Consider the following 20,988-nt stretch of genomic DNA (forward strand, 5'->3'; position numbering starts at 1 on the left):
GTTTTACTTCGGCTAATCTTCATTCCTCTGCTCTGCAGCGCATGCCTCCATCTTTCTAACTGTTCCCCCACCTGCTCCCTGCTTTCACTGCAGATCACTATGTCATCTGCAAACATCATGGTCCACGGGGATTCCGGTCTAACCTCATCTGTCGGCCTATCCATCACCACTGCAAAAAGGAAGGGGCTCAGGGCTGCATTATATTAATTAATAGACAATAAAAAGTCAAATCTTCGCAGAAACACTATATTGGCAAGGCGGTAACAGCTATGCAGCAAGAATGGTCGGCAGCGTTGTATGCAACAAAAAATATGTATTTATGGGTCAATCATGAGCAGCTGAGAATGAAAAAAACAATAGTCATACTATATATACTATAAATATGAACAGTAATGACAATTAAGTATGATTAAAAAGAATTCAACCATTTACAAGCGAGCTAGTTACACAAGCATGACCTTAAAACAAGGAAGAAAAAAACCAAAAAGGTTTTCACCAAGTAGACTACACAAGACGTACTTTCCTCTCGACATGTTTGGACTTGCCCCATTGCCTCTGTGTGACTCACACACACACGCACAAACTCACACGGGTCAACACGCACGCGCAAAGGTTAACAAGCGCGCACACATGAACACTTCCTCCTCCAGCTCGTAATTATGCAAACTAAGAGGTGCGTGGCCAACACAAACATCACGGTCTAAACGAGGTGTTTTCTTTGAACGAGACACTACTTCCTGTCTCCCTCACAGTGTTGAGGCCCCCAGAGTGTGCCGCCAAGGCACGTCGTTATCAACGCATGCCCGCCGGCTCCTTTTTAGGCAACGACTCAAACGCAGAAGCCCAGAATATCGCATGCCGTTGTCGTTTTCACATTCGAATCGCGAAACGACTTCACGAAAGCGACCGTAAAAGGACAACTCGATTGCGTTGCGTTTTGGTCCGCTTCGACCGTTCAAATATCACACGTCGCGCCAAACTGGAGGGGGACTGAAATGATGTGACGTTCATCATATTCAGAGGAAATATGTGAGATTATACAAGAATTTCCCCATTATTATATTCATAACTTCAGATGAAATGAGATGAATAAACAAGTTCACGAAGGTACAAGAAGATTACGTGATACAAAATGAATGGGGATATTGCATAAACGTACAATTACATCAACTGTAGTGATATTTTACGGGGGAAAAACATATCATGTATGACATTAGTCGTGATACACTGTACTCATAATTTCCATGAGTAATGTTATTTTAAGACCATTTTTAATCGGATTCCAAATTAAAAGGAATAAAATAAAGAAACAAACTCATAATCTTGGTTTTAAAATGGTTTTAAGAAATAATTAAACAACTACAGTAAAAAAAAAATAATAATAATTCAAATCGGAATATATGAACACAAATATGAGTAATCTCCTCATAATTGCACAAGAATAATATGATGAAAAATGTATCGATTTTGGGGTTAAAATCAGAACCTCGAACATTGCAATATCACCGTGCCGCCTGTGCAAGACTCATGAGCATTCATTTGTAAGTGCAATCAACAAACAACACATTTGAATATAGGGAGAGACCAACAATATTCCTCCCCTTATGACCCAGTGTGATTGTTATTATTTGTATTTGATGTGCTTTCCCTTTTTTCCCCGAGACTATTGCACTTGGCCTGTGATGCTGTTGCCATGGCGACAGACATGGCCACGTACCCGCCGGAGGAAACCGAAGGCAGAGTTGCGCGTGCACGCAGACCTCGAGCGACCCGTCGTCCAGCAACGTGTCTGTCGTTCACGTCGGATTATGAATTATGACTACAAAAGCCAATCGGGCGAGTCTGCACAATTTTTGGCAGAGCGGAAAGCTCGCTCCCATCTTGGGAATTTTATTTGCAGAGTTCATATATCAGAGACGGACTGTGGAGGCGGTTGCCTGGCAACCACCCCTGAAGTGTCTCGCACCTTCTCGGCGCTTCGTGGAGGTTTTTCTCTCCCCCCCCCCCCCCCCCTCCCCCCTCTCTTTTTCAAGCATGAGCCAGACGTTTAATTCAATCAACTCGCTTCAGTGTCCAGTCGGGTAATTAAGAACAGATATGACGCTCTTAAAATGGAAGAAAATTGCCTCTCGTGGCACTTACACGTTTGCTTTGTTTCATACATATTAATGAGGCTTGCTCCGAAATGACATCCATCGCCTACAAAGGCAAAAGAAATGACAAAATGGGTTAGAAAAATGTGCATATATTGTGTGGATGCAACCTCGACTTCATGTGACTTCCTGCAACTACTTTAATGGTTTCATAAATATAATAACTAAAACTGGGCGTAGACTTTTTCGTGGTGAATCCTCCAAATAAACCTCAAACTTTGACGCTATGCTCACATTTAAAAAAAAAAAAAAAAAAAAAAAAAGGTTGGCAATTTAGCCCCGCCCATCTGTCCTTCCGATCCGGACTCGTACAAGTGAGTCCTGGAAATCGGCCAAATTGGATGTTTCGATTAAAAATGGCTGACTTCCTGTTGAATTCCAGACACGAGACCTGAAGACTTTTTCGTACGTCCTGTTACGATGGACTTGTCCCCACAATTTCATGTCGAACTGGTGATGAGGGTCTACCCCTCAACCCCCCCCCCCCCCCCCCCCAAAAAAAAAAAATGTCTGTGAATTCTCAAATTGCTCATTACATTTTTATGACATGCCACACCCCTCCTTGAGCCGTCACCTTTTCGTGGTGGAGGGGTTTGTGTGTCCCAATGATCCTAGGAGCTAAGTTGTCTGGGGCTTTATGCCCCTGGCAGGGTCACCCATGGCAAACAGAGGAAATTAGCAAAAACAAACAAAGGTGGAGTTTGCAATTAGCAAAAAAAGTTATAAAAAAGGAACTGCACAGCTCTCAAGACAAAATCAAGGGTAAATATCATCGCTGTGTTTGGAAAACATACCGATGGACATTTTTGTGTGTCTACTCGTGGGAGACACGCCTACCAAATTTCATGCTGCAAAGTCAAACTGATTTCAGTTGCTACATTTTCCAAAATCGGGGAGTTGCGATATGAATTTGAAATGACCCTAAAATGACCCTGTTTGTGCATAGAGCTCCACAGCTGCTTAAATGCATAAAGTGACTTCAACGCTCCATTTGGCGAGTGAGTCAGCAGCGAAGGCGTGCCTTAAATAAACCTTTCTTTCAACTCTGTTTTTGTAGCCTGTTTTTATTATTGCGGCGGCGACCTGGAAAACATTGCCTGTTGAAGTCCGTGCGGTGGTTCAAAGGCCCGTTAAAGGGGCGCCAAGTGGTCCGCAGATTCTTAGGAAGCAAAAGCCTCTTTATGGGTTGTTATGTTGGTCCCGGGACCGGGATGACTGCATGGAGTCTGACACTTTTCAGCTCGAAACTTGAAGCGGTCAAGCCCAAAAGCACCTGTGTGAACGCGCGAGCTATTTATTCATTGGAGGGAGGGAGGGGGGGGATTACGACCACAAATTCATACTTTTTTTTTTTTTTTTTTTTTTAGAGAAAAAATTAGGATCAAATGGTTGGAGTTCAAGGAAAACAACAACAGTGGGCCTTTATAAGAACAAATAAGTAATAAGAAGAAATTCATATTTGTCCCAGATAAAATAATACTATAACGCCGTCAAATTTTAACAAGGGGAGGAGTCGTATTTGAACAAGTGAATTTGGATTTTGAAAAATACGACTCATCGTATTACGGTATGCCTTTTATTTTCCCCAAATGGTCGTTTGAGCAGTGACTAAACTGACCAAATGTTGTTTTTAAGAAGGTATTTAACAATATTTTATGTCTTCATTTGATTATAGTTTAAAATGATTTCATGGAAAAACCTAATTATTTTTCAGAATAGCCAAGATTTGAGTTTTGCCTGCGAAGACGGCGTTCAAACTAGTTGAAGGTGTAACCAACATAAAAAACAAAGAGCTGCCTGTGGGTGAAAAACAAGACAGTGAGACAATTCATATGACATTATTACATTATCTTATTTTATTAAAAGGTATTGAACATTTAATAGACTGGTTTGTCAAACAGTTTGAACAGTGAATATATTGATTAGATATAAAACTTTTCAAATAATCAGCAAACATTTTGGAAAACATATTTTGGATTAAAAGGACTTTTATCTTCAATTATTAAAAACAAAAAACAAAAAAAAACAACAGCAACAACAACAACAGCCCGAAAGTCTAAACTATTTACTCAAAAGTTGATGTTATGGTTTTGTTTGTTATATGCAGATTCATTCGTTTTACAATAGATAGAGAATAAACTTGATTCTCATTATTCTACACCTTTTCCCCTGGAAAATACACTTTTATTCACACGCACACACACAAAATGGGATTACAGTATATTTATTATTGTAATATTATATGCATTTTTCTTCTACAATAAAAAACTTAATTCATGCAGGTATGTCAGATTTTTGTGATTCCTCCCAATCATATCAGAGCTTTTACTTGATCCAAAGCTAAAGTAAGGTAAGGTAAGGTAAGGTAAGGTAAGGTAAGGCGTTTATCACGTTTTAAATGATACAACATAATAATGTTACGCTTCGCGGATGTCTGGAGGTTTGAGTTAGAGCATCTTTGGACTGGAAAGTGGGAAAAAGAGACGGCCATTTGTCTTCGTTAGAAGCACCGCCGCAGGGCATGTTTACTCTCTGGAGCATCCACATGCAACCCTGCAGCATCTGCTTTCTCCGCTAGAAATGTTTTCTGGGGCTACAAAAAAAAAACGTTGCCGTTTCGAAAACAATTTGATCACATTTTCCCCATGGCGCCTGGCTCTCCTGAAGACGTTTGGTCCAAATCGACACCTATTAGAGTTAGGTGTTTTCATGTCAAGTTCGACCCGTGTCACGGCCCAAAAAAGACTTCCCCTTGCGCGTGGTTCAAATTTGGTCACCATTGTGTAAATTGTCTCGGAGTTTTTATTTGCAACATCGGTAAATGACTAAAATGACCCCAAAATGCCGGCTTCACATCAAAGTGTCTGACTTCCTGTGTATTTCCGCAATCACATCCGAATATAGTACCGTCAAGTGGTGACTTGAGATACGCGTTTAATTTGTCCGTGCTGCTAACTCAAAACACTTTTATCTCAAAATCATCTTTCACCATTGAAATGAATGTAAAAGACATTAATCCGTTCCAATAATAATAAGGAAAAACATTGTACTCTATAATACTGTACTTTATAAAAACACAGGGGGATAAAATAATAAAATAGAATGATTTAACGTTTCCGCCTTGCCCACAGGGAGGCAGTATAGTATAGTACAGTCCTGTAGACAAACGAAGAAGAATAGACTACTTCTTCTTCTTCTTCTTCTTCCACTCAGTAAATTGCTGTAATATTAGACATTTTTAGTTCGTTAAGGATGAAGAATATTTACCTCTGAATAATGTTATATTTTTTGTCTATATTCCACCATATGCGTTCAAATATCCGTTTCTTAAAGGGTTTTCAAACCGCGACTGTCGATGCTAACTGTTAGCATGTCAATGGCGTTTTTCATTCATTTGGTCGTTGTTTGTTAGCATTAAGCTAGCAGACTTTCCTAAGGCAAAGCTGTGGTTGTTTTACATACACAACTTGTAATTCTCTTTTTTTTGCCACCGCGAAGCGCTCATATCTCAAGTTGGTACTCGCAAATGAAAGCGAAAATGTGGCTGAATGACGGCTCGTATCGCGAAAAACTAGTAAATCGAGTCACTCGTACCTCAAGGCGCCGTTGCATTTATCTTTCCTGTACATACAATCAGTATCTATTGACATATAGATTTATATATCATCATGTACAGATTTTTAAGACATACGATGCTGCTGACTATTCTTTCTTCTGTTCGCATTCACTTCTGTATGTAGAGTATCCATTTACTCCTAGCTAGCATTGCTGTTATTTGTTTTTATTCTCAGCTGCTTTTCTATAGGTGGCTTTGCTGCATGCAGTGCAGCTGACTATTGTTGCTGCAGTTCACACCACAGGCGGCGGAACCGTGAGTGCGACACAGAGGGGGGGGCAAGTGCCGCCATCCAATTCATTAAACAGGCCACGGCGTGCGTGAAACACAAGAGTTAACAGAGACCAGAGTGATGCATTCAAGTGCTCTGTCTCTCTCACTCCATGAAAGCATGATTCCCACCAGCTTGATTGAATGCAGGTGCTCTGATGTCACCCCGGCCTTTTCATTGCCTCATGGCAGCCTGCAGAGTGCACCGGGAGGCGGTGTATTACAGCCATTGACTTTACCTACAAAGAAGGAAACAGTGCCGCCTAGAGGCATGTTTTTTCCCCCTTTGCAGCCATTTTGTTGGACAAACAAGTCATCCCTTAAATGGGTGATATATATATATATTTTTTTTTTTTACATGAGGTTGCCACTTTAAGTCTCAATTACCTCAATTACAGTAGATGCTTCTTTTTTCCCCACCATTATTTATTTTTGTGTTACTTTGACAACACAGATTCATTCTGGATCATTGATTTAAATAAGTGGATCGATCAAATGTATTACATTTTTTTCCATGACTTTGTCCTGTCGTTTGTGTGCAAATTCCTGTCTTTAAAAAAATATGAAATTAATAAAGAATGCACCGTAGTAAAACAAGATAATAATACAATGGCTAAAAAATAATAAAATAAAATAATATGTAATGTATTTGAAAAACAATAAATACATAAATGAATATTTCAATAAATAGATGAACCCCTGGCACCATTAATGCCAGTGCTGCTGCTTTAAACTCCACACAGGAAGAAGACCGGATTTGAACCCACCACCTCGGAACTGTGAGGTGGATATGCTAACCAGGCACCCATCGTTTCATACGTTGTATTAAAAAAAAAAGACTATTGTTGATATGCTAATGCTTTTGAGGAAGCAAACGACCGTATGTGGGCGAGGTGTACATTTTTCTTCTTATCGGATTGACTTATGCAATGATGGACAGATGAGGAAAATTTGCCGAGCGTATGCGAGGGCGAGAAAGCTACAATGTCAAGATTTGAGAATCCCTCCCAAAATGGAACTGGTAAAATTAAGACTAGCATTAAAAAAAAATTGAAAATTGCACACATTCAACTAAAAGCACCAGAAATCCTCAAAATGTTTTGTGGTTAGATTAAGACGACCTTCAGGGTGTACCCCGCCTATCGCCCGGAGATAGCTGGGATAGGCTCCAGCAGCCCGCGACCCTAGTGAGGATAAGCGGTAAAGAAAATGGATGGATGGATGTTAAAATAAGACTACTGTACATCTACTAAAAGTTGTCCAAGTTACATTAAGACAGGTTAAAATCAGACGACTATAATCCTCCCAAAATGTTGCAGGTTATATTAAGATGAAAATTAATCACCTAAAAGTTACGCATGTTAGAACAAGACGAACATAAATCTCACAAAAATTGTGCACATTAAAATAAGACCAAGGTAAATCCCCCAAATTTGCTTAGATGGAAATAAAAGTATTATTTTATAATTATATTAACACTACTATAAATCCCCTGAAAATGGCACAGATAAAAGAAATAAAACTGTAAATTCCCCCCAAATTGCAGAGTTTACAAAAATCCCCCAAAAGTTGAACAATTCACAACAAAACTACCCTCAATTCTGCAAAAGTTGCACAGGTTAAAATAACATTACCGTAAATCCCCCCAAAATTGCTCCGGTTCAAATCAGCAATTAAAAATTCTGAAGAATTTCAACAAGACTGCCGTCAATCCCTCAAATGGTGCACAGGTAAAAATCCGACGATGGTAATTCCCACCCAAAAGTCTTCACATTCACAATTGCTTGTTTTCCCCCCATAGAATGCTCTCTTGGTATTGATGAGGATTAAACCTCTCGTAAATAGTTTTACAACCCAAATGTTTCCGTTCTCCAGCAACAAAGGAACTGGCCTCGCTTATCCGATACTTTTGTAGGGGAGTGTATGACCTGACGAACGCTACTCTGGAGCCATCACTTACACAGCCGCATTATATACTGGCTAGAATATTTCTCATTTGGAGAAAGTTAAAGCAGCCAGCACTATTAGCGTCCATCATATGCTGCCAACGCACATTGAAATGTGACCCTGGCACTGCACTGCGAGTACTTTCGAAATCCCAGTTGCATAGCAACACGTCTGCCGTCTGCTTGGCGGAAATAATGAAATAAAACTCGTCCACAAAACAGAAATACCATTCGGCTCGGAGAGCGTGCATTTTCACTTTTCATTTGAAATGACCTTGGAGGTATAGAAATCAGTAAAACATGAATAAAAAAGTTGCCTTTTTCTTTACAGTCGTTCCCGAAATGTGAATCCAAACATGTCTCAATGTTCTTCATCATATCTCATCCTTGATTTTTACCATAACATCGTTTTTCTCTCTTAAGTAAAGGTCTAGGTTATTTATTGATATGGACATCACAAGAACATTGGCTAAACCGGATACACTGCTTTAAGTGATTTAGCACGAGTGCTACTTTACAACCCAAGGAAGTAAATAAAATGGAAAAAAATATGAATTAAAAGGTAATTTAAAAATGGAAGACTCCGTGCCTCTTGATGACATTGCCAAGAGGGAGGATATATACACTAAACAGTAAAGGGCCTGAAATTGAACCCTGAAGCACACCATGTTACTTCATAGACTTTCGAGGAGCATGTATCTAAACTTACCATATACTCAACTCCTTTCAGTGAGGTCGGATAAAAGCCATTTGTGTGAAGCAACAGAGAAGCCAACCAGATACAGTATTTTATTTTTTTATTTTTTTGTAAAGAATGGTGTTCTCACGTGCATCAAAAATGCTAAGATCAAGCCGAACCAACACCATTAGTTTATTATAATCAAGATGACCTCGAAAATCATTTAACAGGGGAACCCTCGTTGCGGTGGTTTAATCTAAAATACGACTAACACTTTTGAGAAATATTAAAATTTGCCAAAATGTCATTGAGTTAGATAAAAAAAAAAAGGTTTTTTTTTCTGAAAACCTTGCTTAAAAATGTATGTTTGAAACCGGTCTGTAGTTGACAAACTTGTTAAAATCTGAATTGCTCTTCTTCAGAAGAGGCCTTACCACTGCTGCTCTGAAGGCCGCAGGGAAGTTGCTCGTCTGAGGAAAGAAATTCATAATGAAGGAATTCAAAGTGTCCATGAGATGTTTGAAAAAGAAATGCTGGGATAGGTTCAAGAAGACGAAGAGATGTAGCGAGCCTCACTGCGGAGAGGATCTCAGCATGTACAGTATGTACTCCCACAGTCGTGCATGTACTCTCACAGTAATGTCGTCTACCACATTCGCGCATATACTTCCACATTGGTGTATCTCGTCCCACAGTCATCTGTGCACTCCTACAGCCGTGTATGCCATCAAAACGACTGTTGTAAGGTCTAATAAGTGGTTTCAAACAACTTGGCTGGAATTACATTTTAACACATGAGTTGAGAGCTCCTCTCCCCTCACAGTTTATGAGAGAGTCAAGACTTTAACACCCATAATTGCTGAGTGCTGCCCTTTTTTTTTTTTTTTTTTTAAAAGAGGAGGTCATGGCTGCACACTTGGCTGTAGAACACGGGGCTGTTTCATTTACATCTTGGCCCACAGATGCTTTTCTGGATGGCAATAATCAAGTGCAAACAAGTTATCACCGCCGCTCTACCGAGTCACGCAAGAACGACGGTTAAAAAGGAATGTAAATGATCATTCATTTGAATTTTTATGAGCAGATGGTTTAGTGGACAGGCGGCGATGTGAAAGGAGATAGGACCTTTCAAAATATTCCTCCCGGGCACACGAATCCGTTTGGGATGATGGTATGCAGATGCAATCTTCCACAACCTTTCAATTTGTAACCCAAGATGATGCCAGGGTTGTGGGGACATCAGTGGTCCTCTGGCTCCCTCAAGCGGTAAAAGGAAGAACGACCAATGGGTCATGCTTGCGAACGTTCAATCTGCGTTTATGTGACGTCGTCATTTGTCAATCACTAAATCACCAGTGGAATTGGAAATATCCATTTAATCACGTGCACATGCCACCAGTGGTTTCGCGCCGCGTGAGATAGTAAGCGTGAAAGAGTGGCATCTTTTTTTTATCTTTATAAAACATATTGTACATTTGTCAGTAAATTATTACACATTACAATGGGGCATTTAGAAGACAGTTGCCAGGGAGACATGAGACAAACATTTTTTTTTATCTCACAATGCCAAGATGTGACATAGTCTCAGGACAAACCATGCAATATGAACAATTAGTATCAATGTCAGCTTTGAATTTTGTCATCAAATGCTTTACATGATAAATGTACAGGAGCGAATTTGATTGACGTGCGGTCGACGTCGCGTCTACTTCCACGTTGATTTGCGGAAACAAAGGGTACTGCGCATGCGTCAAATGAAGAGTTCTCAAATGTCTCAGAAAACGTAAATATTTGACACATCACATGAAAGGCACGATATATATATATATATATATATATATATATATTATTTATCAATGTCCTTGACGTGGTACCACGGTCTCTTCAACTTCTGCGTTGATTTCCGGAAACAAAACCTACTGCGCATGCGTCACTTTGAATCGGTGGCTACCACCGCCCTTGCGTGCAATTAGTGTTTAATTCGTAAAACAATTAAAAAAAAAAAAAAAAAAAATCAAAGATGGTTGAAGGTCCGGGATGTACATTAAACGGCGAGAAGATCCGTTCGAAGGTCCAGAAAGGACAAAGAGTGAAAGAGATGCGAGGCAGCATGCTCACGACGGAAGTATGTTGTCCAATCACGCTAATGCTATGTTGTCATGCTAACTAATAACCAAAAGTCACTATCGTGTTTGTCACTCGACAATATCATTCTTATTATGCCTCTACATACATGGTGACACTCGTGTCTTTGCAGGGAAACGACCAGGAGAGAAACAACGTTATCCAAAGGCTGAAAGGGTGTCAGTACACCGGCGTAGACACGCTGGGGAAGGAGCTTTTTTTGTATTTTGGACCTAAAGCGTTGAGGTATGAGGTAAAAGAATGCTCTCCCAAGTGTTCAAATCATCCATATCAAGTGTCAGTATATTCCCATTATATTACTAGTATATTCCAATTAAAGTCACAAACAGTGAATGTATCGGATTACTATTTTTTTTAATGTACATTAAACGGATATACCTACACACGCCACCAGTACAAACCAATATGCCGCATTACTCCTAATACTATACTGATATTGAACCAAGTCACCAATTTTACATGAGTAAAACCTCACAAAAATATCCACAAAAGTATACTATATATATACAGAAATATTGACGAAAGTGTCTCAATTTACTCACAAATTTGTAGTGTTTTCAGGGAGTCTGTGGGGGCCTGTAGCTTCCAGATGATTTTGATTTTGATCCTTGAGTCATTAATCTGGGTGATTCTGGAATCAAATCACAGCACCAAGATCTAATGAGATCCAATATTCGACCTGCATCAGAATCACTGATTCGTCACTAAGATGATGATAACGCTCACTGTTGATTGACACTCCAATGTGGTGGCTTCCGCTCTGCCAAAACTGCTTCTCTGTACGTATTATCTCAAAAGTATTTGCTTTCATACGCTTTACTAACACTGCAAATCCTCCTGTAGAGTCCACTTTGGCATGAACGGCTCTATGCGAATCAACAGCGCAGAGAGGAAACATGGCGGTGGGGGCTCCTCCGTCCCAGTGCTTGAAATCCACCTGACCACGGACACCGTGTGCTTCTTCGGCAGCACGGTGGAAATGAGGTAAGCCCAAAATCAGACTGGATTGAGGTCCCCCGAGTTCATCTTGAGGGTTGTGAGCCTTTCTCAGTGAGCGTGGCCGTCATTCTTTGGCTGCTAGTTATGGTTGTGTTAAAAAGCACTCCATTTCTACACGTGCGATACATTTTCACTTCCATTTTCTGGAAACCTCACCTGTGTTTATATCATAACAGACACACTGAAACAGTGAATACCGTGGAACCACATAAGTTGGAAACATTTGAGTTTGCGCCCCCCGCAGGCTTTCTCCACCTGTGTGAAACGAGGCTATAATGATAAAAAAAAAATAACTTGACACTTGTACGACAGCTAATGTTTAACAAGAGCCCCGTGAACTGATAAATGAAATTTACTGTATTGCTAATGGTGAATTGGCCCTTCTCCAGCGTGGCGAATGAGGGGAAATATTAACCTCGCCACGCCCCGTTTCAACGAGCCATTGGCCATGTGGCGAATGAGGAGCGTGCACACTGTACGTGTCTGCATGTGTATGTACTTGTGTGTGTGTGTGCGCATACTCATGTACGCGTGTGTTCTCACAGGTTGAGTGACGACTGCGAGCAGCGTGTGCGTGCTCTTCAGGCCCTGGACGTGTGCTCGCCGGCGTTCAAGCCCTCACGCTCGGCCGAGGCGGCGAGGCGCCACGGCGGCAGGATGCTCTGCGACGTCCTCCTCGATCAGGCCGTCATGCCGGGAGTGGGCAACATCATTAAAAATGAAGCTCTGTTCGACGCGGGCCTACACCCAGCCGTGAAGGTACGGATGATGGATGGCGTGTAGCCGAAGATAGTGGTGGTGGGCGGGGGGGGGGGGGGGGGGAGCAAGACATCCTACTCTGTGGAACTTTCCGGTGTTTTATCGAGTGATGTGTTGCGGTGGTGGATGAAATGGGGCGAAGACACAGAAAGTAATGCAGTGCGGCAAAAGGAAGTTAATTGTTTTAGGATTTGATCTGATTTATAAACCAAAAAAAATGATACCTTTGCTTTCCTTCTAAAAGAAAGACGCATGCTTTTATCAGGGTTTGTACACTTTTTTTGTTTTTTTTTTGGTATGACTTTCCAGTGGCATCTCCATCACTTAATTTCCAAGACCAAATAAATTGTCACATTTCAGTTGAACCACTGAAAATTATTGAGGTGCACAAAGCAAAAATACCCAAACAAACTAGGTCATCATCATTTCAAATCAAAACATTGTAGTCAGTACCTTAAACATTTGGAGTCGAAATCAAACCCCAGATACAGCTTGGTACACGTTGTCATGTTTTATCAAGTCATTACATTAATCTCCAGTCTCCTGATTTCCAGCCCTATGTTAGTAAGGTAGATAAAATAAACCATTCCCAGAGGCAGAGAAAATTCCTCAAGTATTTGTTCTTATTATTTTTTGAACTTGAGTTACTCCAAATACCCGAGTACTTGTAGCCCGAGTACGTAGTAATAAAACGAACTCACTGTGGTTGCGCCTTCGTCAGGTGGAGCAGCTGTCGGACGAGCAGCTTCATCACTTGGTGAAGATGACGCGCGATTTCACGCTTCTCTTTTACAAGGTGAGATGTTTCGGGCACACACTGTCTCGCCAGTGATGAATCAAAAAAATAATAATAATTCACATTTTTTTTGTATTAGGCATTTTATCACATGTTCTGCTATGTTTTTATTTTGTGATATTTCATATCTTTGTATTTGTTGTCTATTTTTCATATTTTCTACTTTTTAAAAATGACTACTATTTCATATATTTGTATTTTTAGTCTATTTTGTAATATATTCTATAAAATTTGATGTAAGGGTCCCTTTTTTTATATATGTATATTTTACATCTAATAGTTAACTGTGAAGTTATAATGTAACCCCCACATTTATAATTAATATTGATGTATAAGAGCAGTCATTCAGCTGAGTTTTTGCTTTAACTTACACCCTTTAGGGTGGCAGTAAACTCAATTCAAATCACTTCACATTAAGAAGCACTTTTGCAAAGTGAACATTTCATCCAAAAAGCAGTTTATTAGCACTCTCAGTTGAAGTCTACTGTCAAAGAAAACATTTTAAACATGCAAATGTAATGTAGTTTGCTTGTTCCGCGAGCTTAATGCTAACAGGAATGGAAAATGGCTGCACGTCACGTCCGCTTGAGTGAACGCTGGCGCCCTGCTGCTCCTGCGCACCGGCTTCTTTTGAGGATTTCTTTTCGTTTGTTTGAATGTTTTTCCAACTTTTTCTAATCTTTCATTGCACAATCACACTTGATTTTATGTGATTGTGTTTTGGTCTAATATCTTGTATCTTTTCAATAAAAATGCACGTATATGTAAAATGTGTGTATGTTAGCAAATACTTGTATTTTTTAAAAATCATTTCTGTCTATTTGATTGGTATAATCTAGTGTTAAAAGATTGTCATGTTATACCAACATACACTCTCTCTTTCTCTCTCTCTGCCAGTGTCGCAAGTCTGGCTCTGCGCTCTACACACACTACAAAGTCTACAAGCGTCCCCGGTGCGGCCGGTGTTCAGCCGCTATCACCGTATGTCGTCTCGGCGACAACGGCAGGATGACGTACTTCTGCGAACGCTGTCAGAAGCGTGACGCTGGCAACGTCCATGTCAGGTGGGAGCAAAACACACATCCCTAAAGAAGTGACCGGTGTGCGAGTGTAGTTGGGTTGACCTAAATAATAATGATTTCCTCAGAATGCCTTCCACACTCAGAACTTCCTTTTAGAGATACATACTCCGAAGGTACTCAATAGGGTTGAGGTCAGGGTATGATGGTGGCCGTACCATGAACCCCACATTTTTATTTATGATTACTTTTGTCAAATTTAAGTTATTTCTGTGACCAGTGCAGGTTTTTCTTTCATCAACAGAGGGGCACCAACAATTGTTTTCACTGCCTGCCTTCCTTCCCAGTTAACATGGATAGAAAATGGATGGATGGATGGATTTGACTTCTAAAGCCGTCAATGGCAGTGAATGTGTTTTGATACACCTTGTACGTTGCACAACATTTAAAATATATACAGTTGAAACCAGAATTTTACATACACTATATAAAAAGACAAGCTTTTTTTCTCACTGTCTGACATGAAATCAGATTAATTTTCTGCCCATATATGGGCCTGCGCCGTCATAGGTTTTAAGCAAATTGTTTGTTCTTGTGATATAGATGATCAGACTACATTTTATGACCAATTTATGCAGCTATTCCAAAGGGTTCACATACTTTTCCCTTCTATGACAAAGAAGCATAAAAAGCTACTCTAGTAAGCTTTGGAACCATTTTTTTGTCTTCAAAAAAGCTTTCCGGATAGAATGTTCTAGCTTTGTAGGGCCATCTTTTGCAGGCAGATGGGCTTGGCACGGATCGGGTAAGTGTTCCGGGCACCACCAACGCGCACGTGTGTGTTAAGTGCGTGTTTGACAGGCAGGGCGTGGGCTCAACACCTCCTGGCTGGTGTTTGAGCGAGGCTTAGCGAGGGCTCCCCGCCGAAAGCCCTTCAGCCACATTACACAGCTGAATGAGCAATCTGCGAGGGGAAGTTTGCTCCCGGCCGCCGTTACCGCAACTCCCTCCCTCCATCCATCCATTCATCCCCATGATGATTGGCGGCCTTCTTGTCTAACATAGTGGAGATTTATGTCGCAGCACTAACATTTAAATGCAACACGCCGCCTGCTGTTAGTGTTGCCTCACCAGCTGCTACAAGTGCAAATATTTGATTAGTTTCATCATGATGTTTGTAATATTTATGTGGGGGGGTTCTTTGTACATTTTCCGTTTCTATTTTGGATTATTTTCGGATATTTTTGTGGTAATATATTTTCGTCCAGTACTTTCTAATCTTCATCTCATGGTTATTTTGTGTGTGCAATATTTTTGTATTTATTGCTCATGTGTATTAGCTCATATAATCTAATTTTTTTGTCTTTTTGTTTTTGCGATTTTATTTTCTAGTAGTGAATCTATTTTTTTTCCTAATCTTGACATTTTCCATCTATTTTCTGTCTCACCTTTTGTAGTATTTTGAAACTATTTTTTGTCATATATTTTTTTATTTTGTGATATGTCTAAAATTTGTGTATTTTTCATTTATTTTCTTGTCTTTTGTATTTTTTTTTTTTTTTTGCAGGTGCATTCTCGAAATGTCTGTCTTTTTGTCTAATATTTTTGTTATGAAAATACACTGATCTCTTTTTATCAGTTATATTTTCTGTCTATTTCTTGTAATATTTTTGTCCTATTTGTATTTTTATGTAATACACTTCATTTTCTAATATTTCTGTCATCATACGTTTTTGGATTGTTTTCTTGTTTAAAATTGTTTTCATAATACCTGTTTAATATTTGACTATATGTGTATTTTTGTTTGTTCTTATTGTTTTTCTCATATTATTCCATATTTCTTTCTATTTTTTTTAATTTATTTTCTAAAAACATTTGTCGCAATATGTTTGTTTTCTATTTTTTTTAATCAGTGCATTTTTACCTTTATTTGTGTATTTTCCAATAGTTTGCATTATAGTTCCTAACATTTTCTTTTTGTATTTTTTCTCAGTAATTTCTACTCAAACCCTTTTTTAGTATAAAATAATATTTGGTCATCTTTCTCAGAAAAGCTTAACATAAAGTCTGATTTTTGATCTTGTTTTTCCATGTTTGCAGTCAACTTCCTGTCAGGAACACCCTGATTAGCTGGGCAAGCAGCGGGGGAGCCGCTAAGGAGAACGTGGCGAAGAGGGAGGAAGCGGACTGGCCTTGTCACCTGTGCACCCTCCTCAACCGGCCCGCTGCCAAAAGCTGCAATGCCTGCCTCACTCCCAGAGCTCCGGGTAAAGGCCTCCTTATACTCCCGCGGCCGACAACGCCCGCATTGCATCACGTGACCGAGGCATTGGCACGTGCGACCCCTCTGCGTCGCTTGACGCGCATACGGCAAAAATTGTTGCTGCGCGTAGAATACAGCGGAGATCATCTATCGTGATTGGTCCGTGTTAGTCACATGCTGTGATGACGTACTCAGAGTGCCCCTTGGTTCTACGCCGCCGCCTTCTTGATCGATTTTGCAGCATCATTAAACGTATCATCTGGTCATCTAGGTCTTGTTCTAGCAGACTCTGTTCCACGGTCGCCATTGTTGTTGCTTTGTTCCTTGGTACAGAAAGGAAAGTAAAAACGGCTACCGGAAATGGCCCAAAAAAAAAGCAGAGGAAACTGTGTTGTCCTAGCCAATACCAGCCGTAGCGACACCCACGACTTGGCGGAGAACTGCAGCACATTTTCAAAACAGCACACGTAGGTTGCGCTCGAGTGTAAAGGCAAACCGCGCGGGATAGCCGCAGTGACGTGAGCGCGGTCGCCGCCCGCGGGAGTATAAAGAAGCCTTAAGACTCGTCGTTAGTAAGCGTAACGCATGAAAGCAGCCCAGGTTACCCCAATATTTAGTTTTGTCATTTACATTTTTGACCATGTAATACATTTTTTTTCCCCAAAAAAATATTTTTGTTGGAATATAATTTGTATTTTCGCCAATATTGTTTTCTAATTCTTTTTCATTTTAAATGTTTGTATTTTTCATCGAATATCTTTTTGTGTATTGTTTTTCATTTATAAACAACATATATAATATATAACAATATATTTTGTTTAAAAAAAAACCCAAACATTCGTTCTATTTTGTATTTTCATGTTTTTGTTAAATGTATTATTTTTCTAATACTGTTTAAAATGTTTACATTTTCGTCACGTTTTGTATTTGGGGATTTTTTTCCCCCCTCGAATGTTGTGCTTTAGTTTCTGTTTTTTTCTGTTATATTTGGGGGATTTTTGTAATATCAAATGAAAATCTATAATTATTATATTGGTAATATTTTGTCTAATATTTTTTTCTAATTGTTTTTCTCATTTAGGATTTGTTTTGGTCATGTTTTGCAAAATTGTGTCATATTTTTGCTCTAATTTAATCCTGGGAATTTTCAAAATATTGTTCTCATTGAATTTTTCCATTCAATTTTTTTTATTTTTTTTTATCTTCTATTACTTTTGTCCGTTTCTTTTTCAAAATGTGTTTTTCAATGCAATATTTTTTGTACTTTTCGAGTTCCCCATTTGCAACATTTTAGTTGGGCTTAAGGTTTATCAGACTATCATTACATGAGTGTACCTAATGCTTTGACTTGTACCCGTCCCGTTAGCTCTTTCCTTGATGTTTATTTAGTTTAGCACTATTGCAGTCATAAAGATGTAACTAGGATCATTTTGCTCTCTATATAATTGGGATATTACATTTTCAAAGCAGTTCATCTCCATTTGCGCTGAAACAGCAATTTAATTTGGTATCTCTGTATGTTCGGATGTACTGAAATGGCGCAAAGGGAGGAGGAGTTGTGAGACTACTGGACTTGCAGGAGTACAGTATAGTTTTCGTAATAAAAGTGTGGATGTAACAAGCTGTGTTTTATGAGTGGAGCCTCAGAATAAATCTGAAATGTCTCTGCCTCTTCCTCCACAGTCCACAAGGAAGACGCCTCTCTGCCCTCCTCCACCGATCTGGTGCGATACCCCTGCACCGCCTTCACGAAACCCCGAGAGGAGCGCAAACTCAACTGGCGCTCCGCTTTCGGAACGTCTACCCTGCTTTTCTCCGACTTGAACGTGGCGCCCGAGCCGTCTCGCGGGGGAACGCCGGCCTCGTCCAGTCAGCCACGCAAGAAAATGAGAATTGATGGCGGTCCCTCTAACAAGTTGGGGTGAGTGATTCCCTCATGAATAACTTGGTCTGCGGGTACTCAAGTTTTATTTTCAGGTTATTTCCCGTCTAACGAGACATGTTTCATCTCCTCTCTTAAGGTGCGCAGTGCACACAACAACAGGGATGCACATGCAAAGAAGTTGCAAAAGTCCAAGACAAAAAATTGGGATTATTTATTTATTTATTTTTTTTCTTCTCCTAGATAAAATGTTGCATATTTGGGAGGGAAACAAAGTTTTTTTTTTTTTTTTTTTTTTTTTTTTTTTTTTATAAACAAAAAAGTAGTATTGTTTTCCAGAGGACATAAGAAATTCAAAGAAGAAAAAAGGCAAATCTTTCGAGAAAATTCGTCGCAAACGAGAGTGAAATTTTTTGAGAAAAGGTCTTAGTCACGGCAATAAAATATTTTTCTCAGTAAAAAGTCATTCTACAACAATAAAGTCATGATATTACAAGAGTAACGTATTTTTTCACGAGAAAAACACTCAGGAAAATACATTTTATTTATTTTATTATTTTAAGTTTTTTTAAGACACGTGCGAATAAAATCACGTTTTGAAAGAGTCAATTCACGAGAAGTAGTTTTTTTTTTTTTTTTCTTTCTTGGAAAAAAAGGGCACAATGTTACGAAAATAAAATCCCATTTGAGAAAAAAGGCACTATCACTAATATTTACTCATGTTCTAGTTACAGGAGGAGGAGCACTTGATGCAGAAATTGAACAAATTCCAATTCCGTTTTCCTCCCACTTCTCATTTTCATCTCTTCTGTTAGTGCGCACACAACAGCTGGTGAGAAGCCCGGCTCCTCCGGCCCCTCCGCCTCACCCTTGTGTGCGTGGCACTGTCGCCCGGCCGTCCTGCGAGTGGTTCAAAAGGACGGCGACAATAAAGGACGACGGTTTTACGCCTGCTCGCTGCCCCGGGAGGCAAAGTGCGACTTCTTTGAGGTGAGACCTCTCATTCCCTGTGTCTGCAAATTTTGCTGACATCTTTAACTCATTCACTGCCATCCTTCCCAGTTGACATGGATATTTGACTTCTAAAGCCGTCAATGGCAGTGAATGTGTTAAGGGAGACATTTTGTCACAATTTAAAACAGCTCCCAAAATCCTCAAAATACCCCAGGATGAAAAATTAAAGTGTACTCACATTTTACACTACTCCACAACTTAATTTTTAAACTTTTTGCACCCAAGATGATTTTATTCTTGTGATATTATGTCTGCCTTTTAAGATTCCACATTTTTCCCCCTCAGGAAATTAGTTTAATTCTTGTAACATTACAACTTTGTTATAAGATTGACTTTTCTTTTTAAAAAAACTGCCTTTTTTTACTTTTTAAAATATTTTTTTTCTGTTTTTAAAAGATTTTAATCTACTATCCTCTCTTATTTCCAGATGGTTATTATTACTGTTTCAAATTGTAGTTAATAATTTTATAATTTATACATTGCAGTTGCAACGATTAATCGATTATCAAATTAATCAATATTTTTATTAAAAAATAAAAATATTCTCAGACTATAATTTAATTGAAAAATAGATTTTTTTTCTGGTATTGCAACTAAAATACAAAATCTCATAATGAGCCTCTTTCTAAAAAATAAAATAAATTATTCCCGTGCAAGACTGCAACTTGTGGAAAAAAAGACTTCTAGTTAGATGATTACTATTTTCTTGTAAATTTCCCCTTTTTTTTCCCCTCAAAAAAGGCTATTTTCATGAGGTGATTTATTATTTTTTACTTTTTTAAGTTTAATTTATTCTCTTTTTTTTGGGTGTTTTGCGAGAAAAAGAATATTCTCTTAATATGACTTTTTCCCTTGAATAAATCATACTCCTTTTTCGCAAATGTGATTTTGTTCTCATAGTAATAAAACTTTTTTATTTTTTAATATATATATATATATATATATTTTTTTTCCTTTTCTTTCTAAAAAAATTCACAATTCAGCAAAACTCAGTCCCGCTCGCTAGCAGACACACTTTTAATTTCACACGTGCTGGCTGGGCTGGCACTCCAGAGACCCATAATATTATTTGTTACAAGCCATTAAACAGTCACATTTCCATATTATGTCCTCTTTAAAGTGTTTTATGTTTTTCCAGTGGGCCGACTTGCACTTTCCCTCCTGTCACCACGGCAAACGATGCGTGATGAGGACCGTGCTCAAGCTGGGACCCAACAACGGCCGCGACTTCTACACCTGCGGCTCCCGAAAGGGTAAACAGTGCGATTATTTCCAGTGGGTGCAGGGCGGACCTGGCGTTTCTATCCTGCCGGGATGCTAGCGACCATTTAGGACTAAAATCATGTTTAAAAAAACACATTGGCGTGCTTGCCAATCACGAGTGTGTATTTACATAATTAATATTATTAGTTGTTTTTATGTATTTATTAAAGACTCCAAACAAAGC

General features: G+C 39.2%; 1 protein-coding gene and 1 long non-coding RNA gene across 3 annotated transcripts in view; one reads left to right on the forward strand and one right to left on the reverse strand.

The window, feature by feature from the left end:
• Positions 1–11,803, reverse strand: part of LOC133484836 (uncharacterized) — a 35,409-nt gene extending 23,606 nt beyond the window's left edge. The window contains exon 1 of the long non-coding RNA XR_009790509.1: positions 11,352–11,803. This is a non-coding gene — a long non-coding RNA (uncharacterized LOC133484836). The remainder of the gene's footprint in view (positions 1–11,351) is intronic.
• neil3 (nei-like DNA glycosylase 3) lies at positions 10,570–20,986 on the forward strand. 2 transcript variants are annotated; one of them, XM_061787956.1, is made up of 10 exons: positions 10,570–10,789; positions 10,922–11,034; positions 11,653–11,793; positions 12,354–12,567; positions 13,289–13,363; positions 14,261–14,427; positions 16,483–16,649; positions 18,329–18,566; positions 19,343–19,517; positions 20,680–20,986. In XM_061787956.1, the coding sequence occupies exons 1-10, from the start codon at positions 10,685–10,687 to the stop codon at positions 20,860–20,862; spliced, it is 1,578 nt and encodes a 525-aa protein (XP_061643940.1). In that variant the 5' UTR covers positions 10,570–10,684; the 3' UTR covers positions 20,863–20,986. The 2 variants fall into 2 exon arrangements, with proteins under 2 accessions (XP_061643940.1, XP_061643941.1); XM_061787957.1 differs by lacking the exon at positions 10,570–10,789 and having other exon boundaries at positions 10,922–11,041.
• The last annotated feature ends 2 nt before the right edge of the window (positions 20,987–20,988 follow it).

The sequence above is a fragment of the Phyllopteryx taeniolatus genome, chromosome 10, assembly GCF_024500385.1.
Source record: "Phyllopteryx taeniolatus isolate TA_2022b chromosome 10, UOR_Ptae_1.2, whole genome shotgun sequence".
NCBI classification, from domain to species: domain Eukaryota; kingdom Metazoa; phylum Chordata; class Actinopteri; order Syngnathiformes; family Syngnathidae; genus Phyllopteryx; species Phyllopteryx taeniolatus.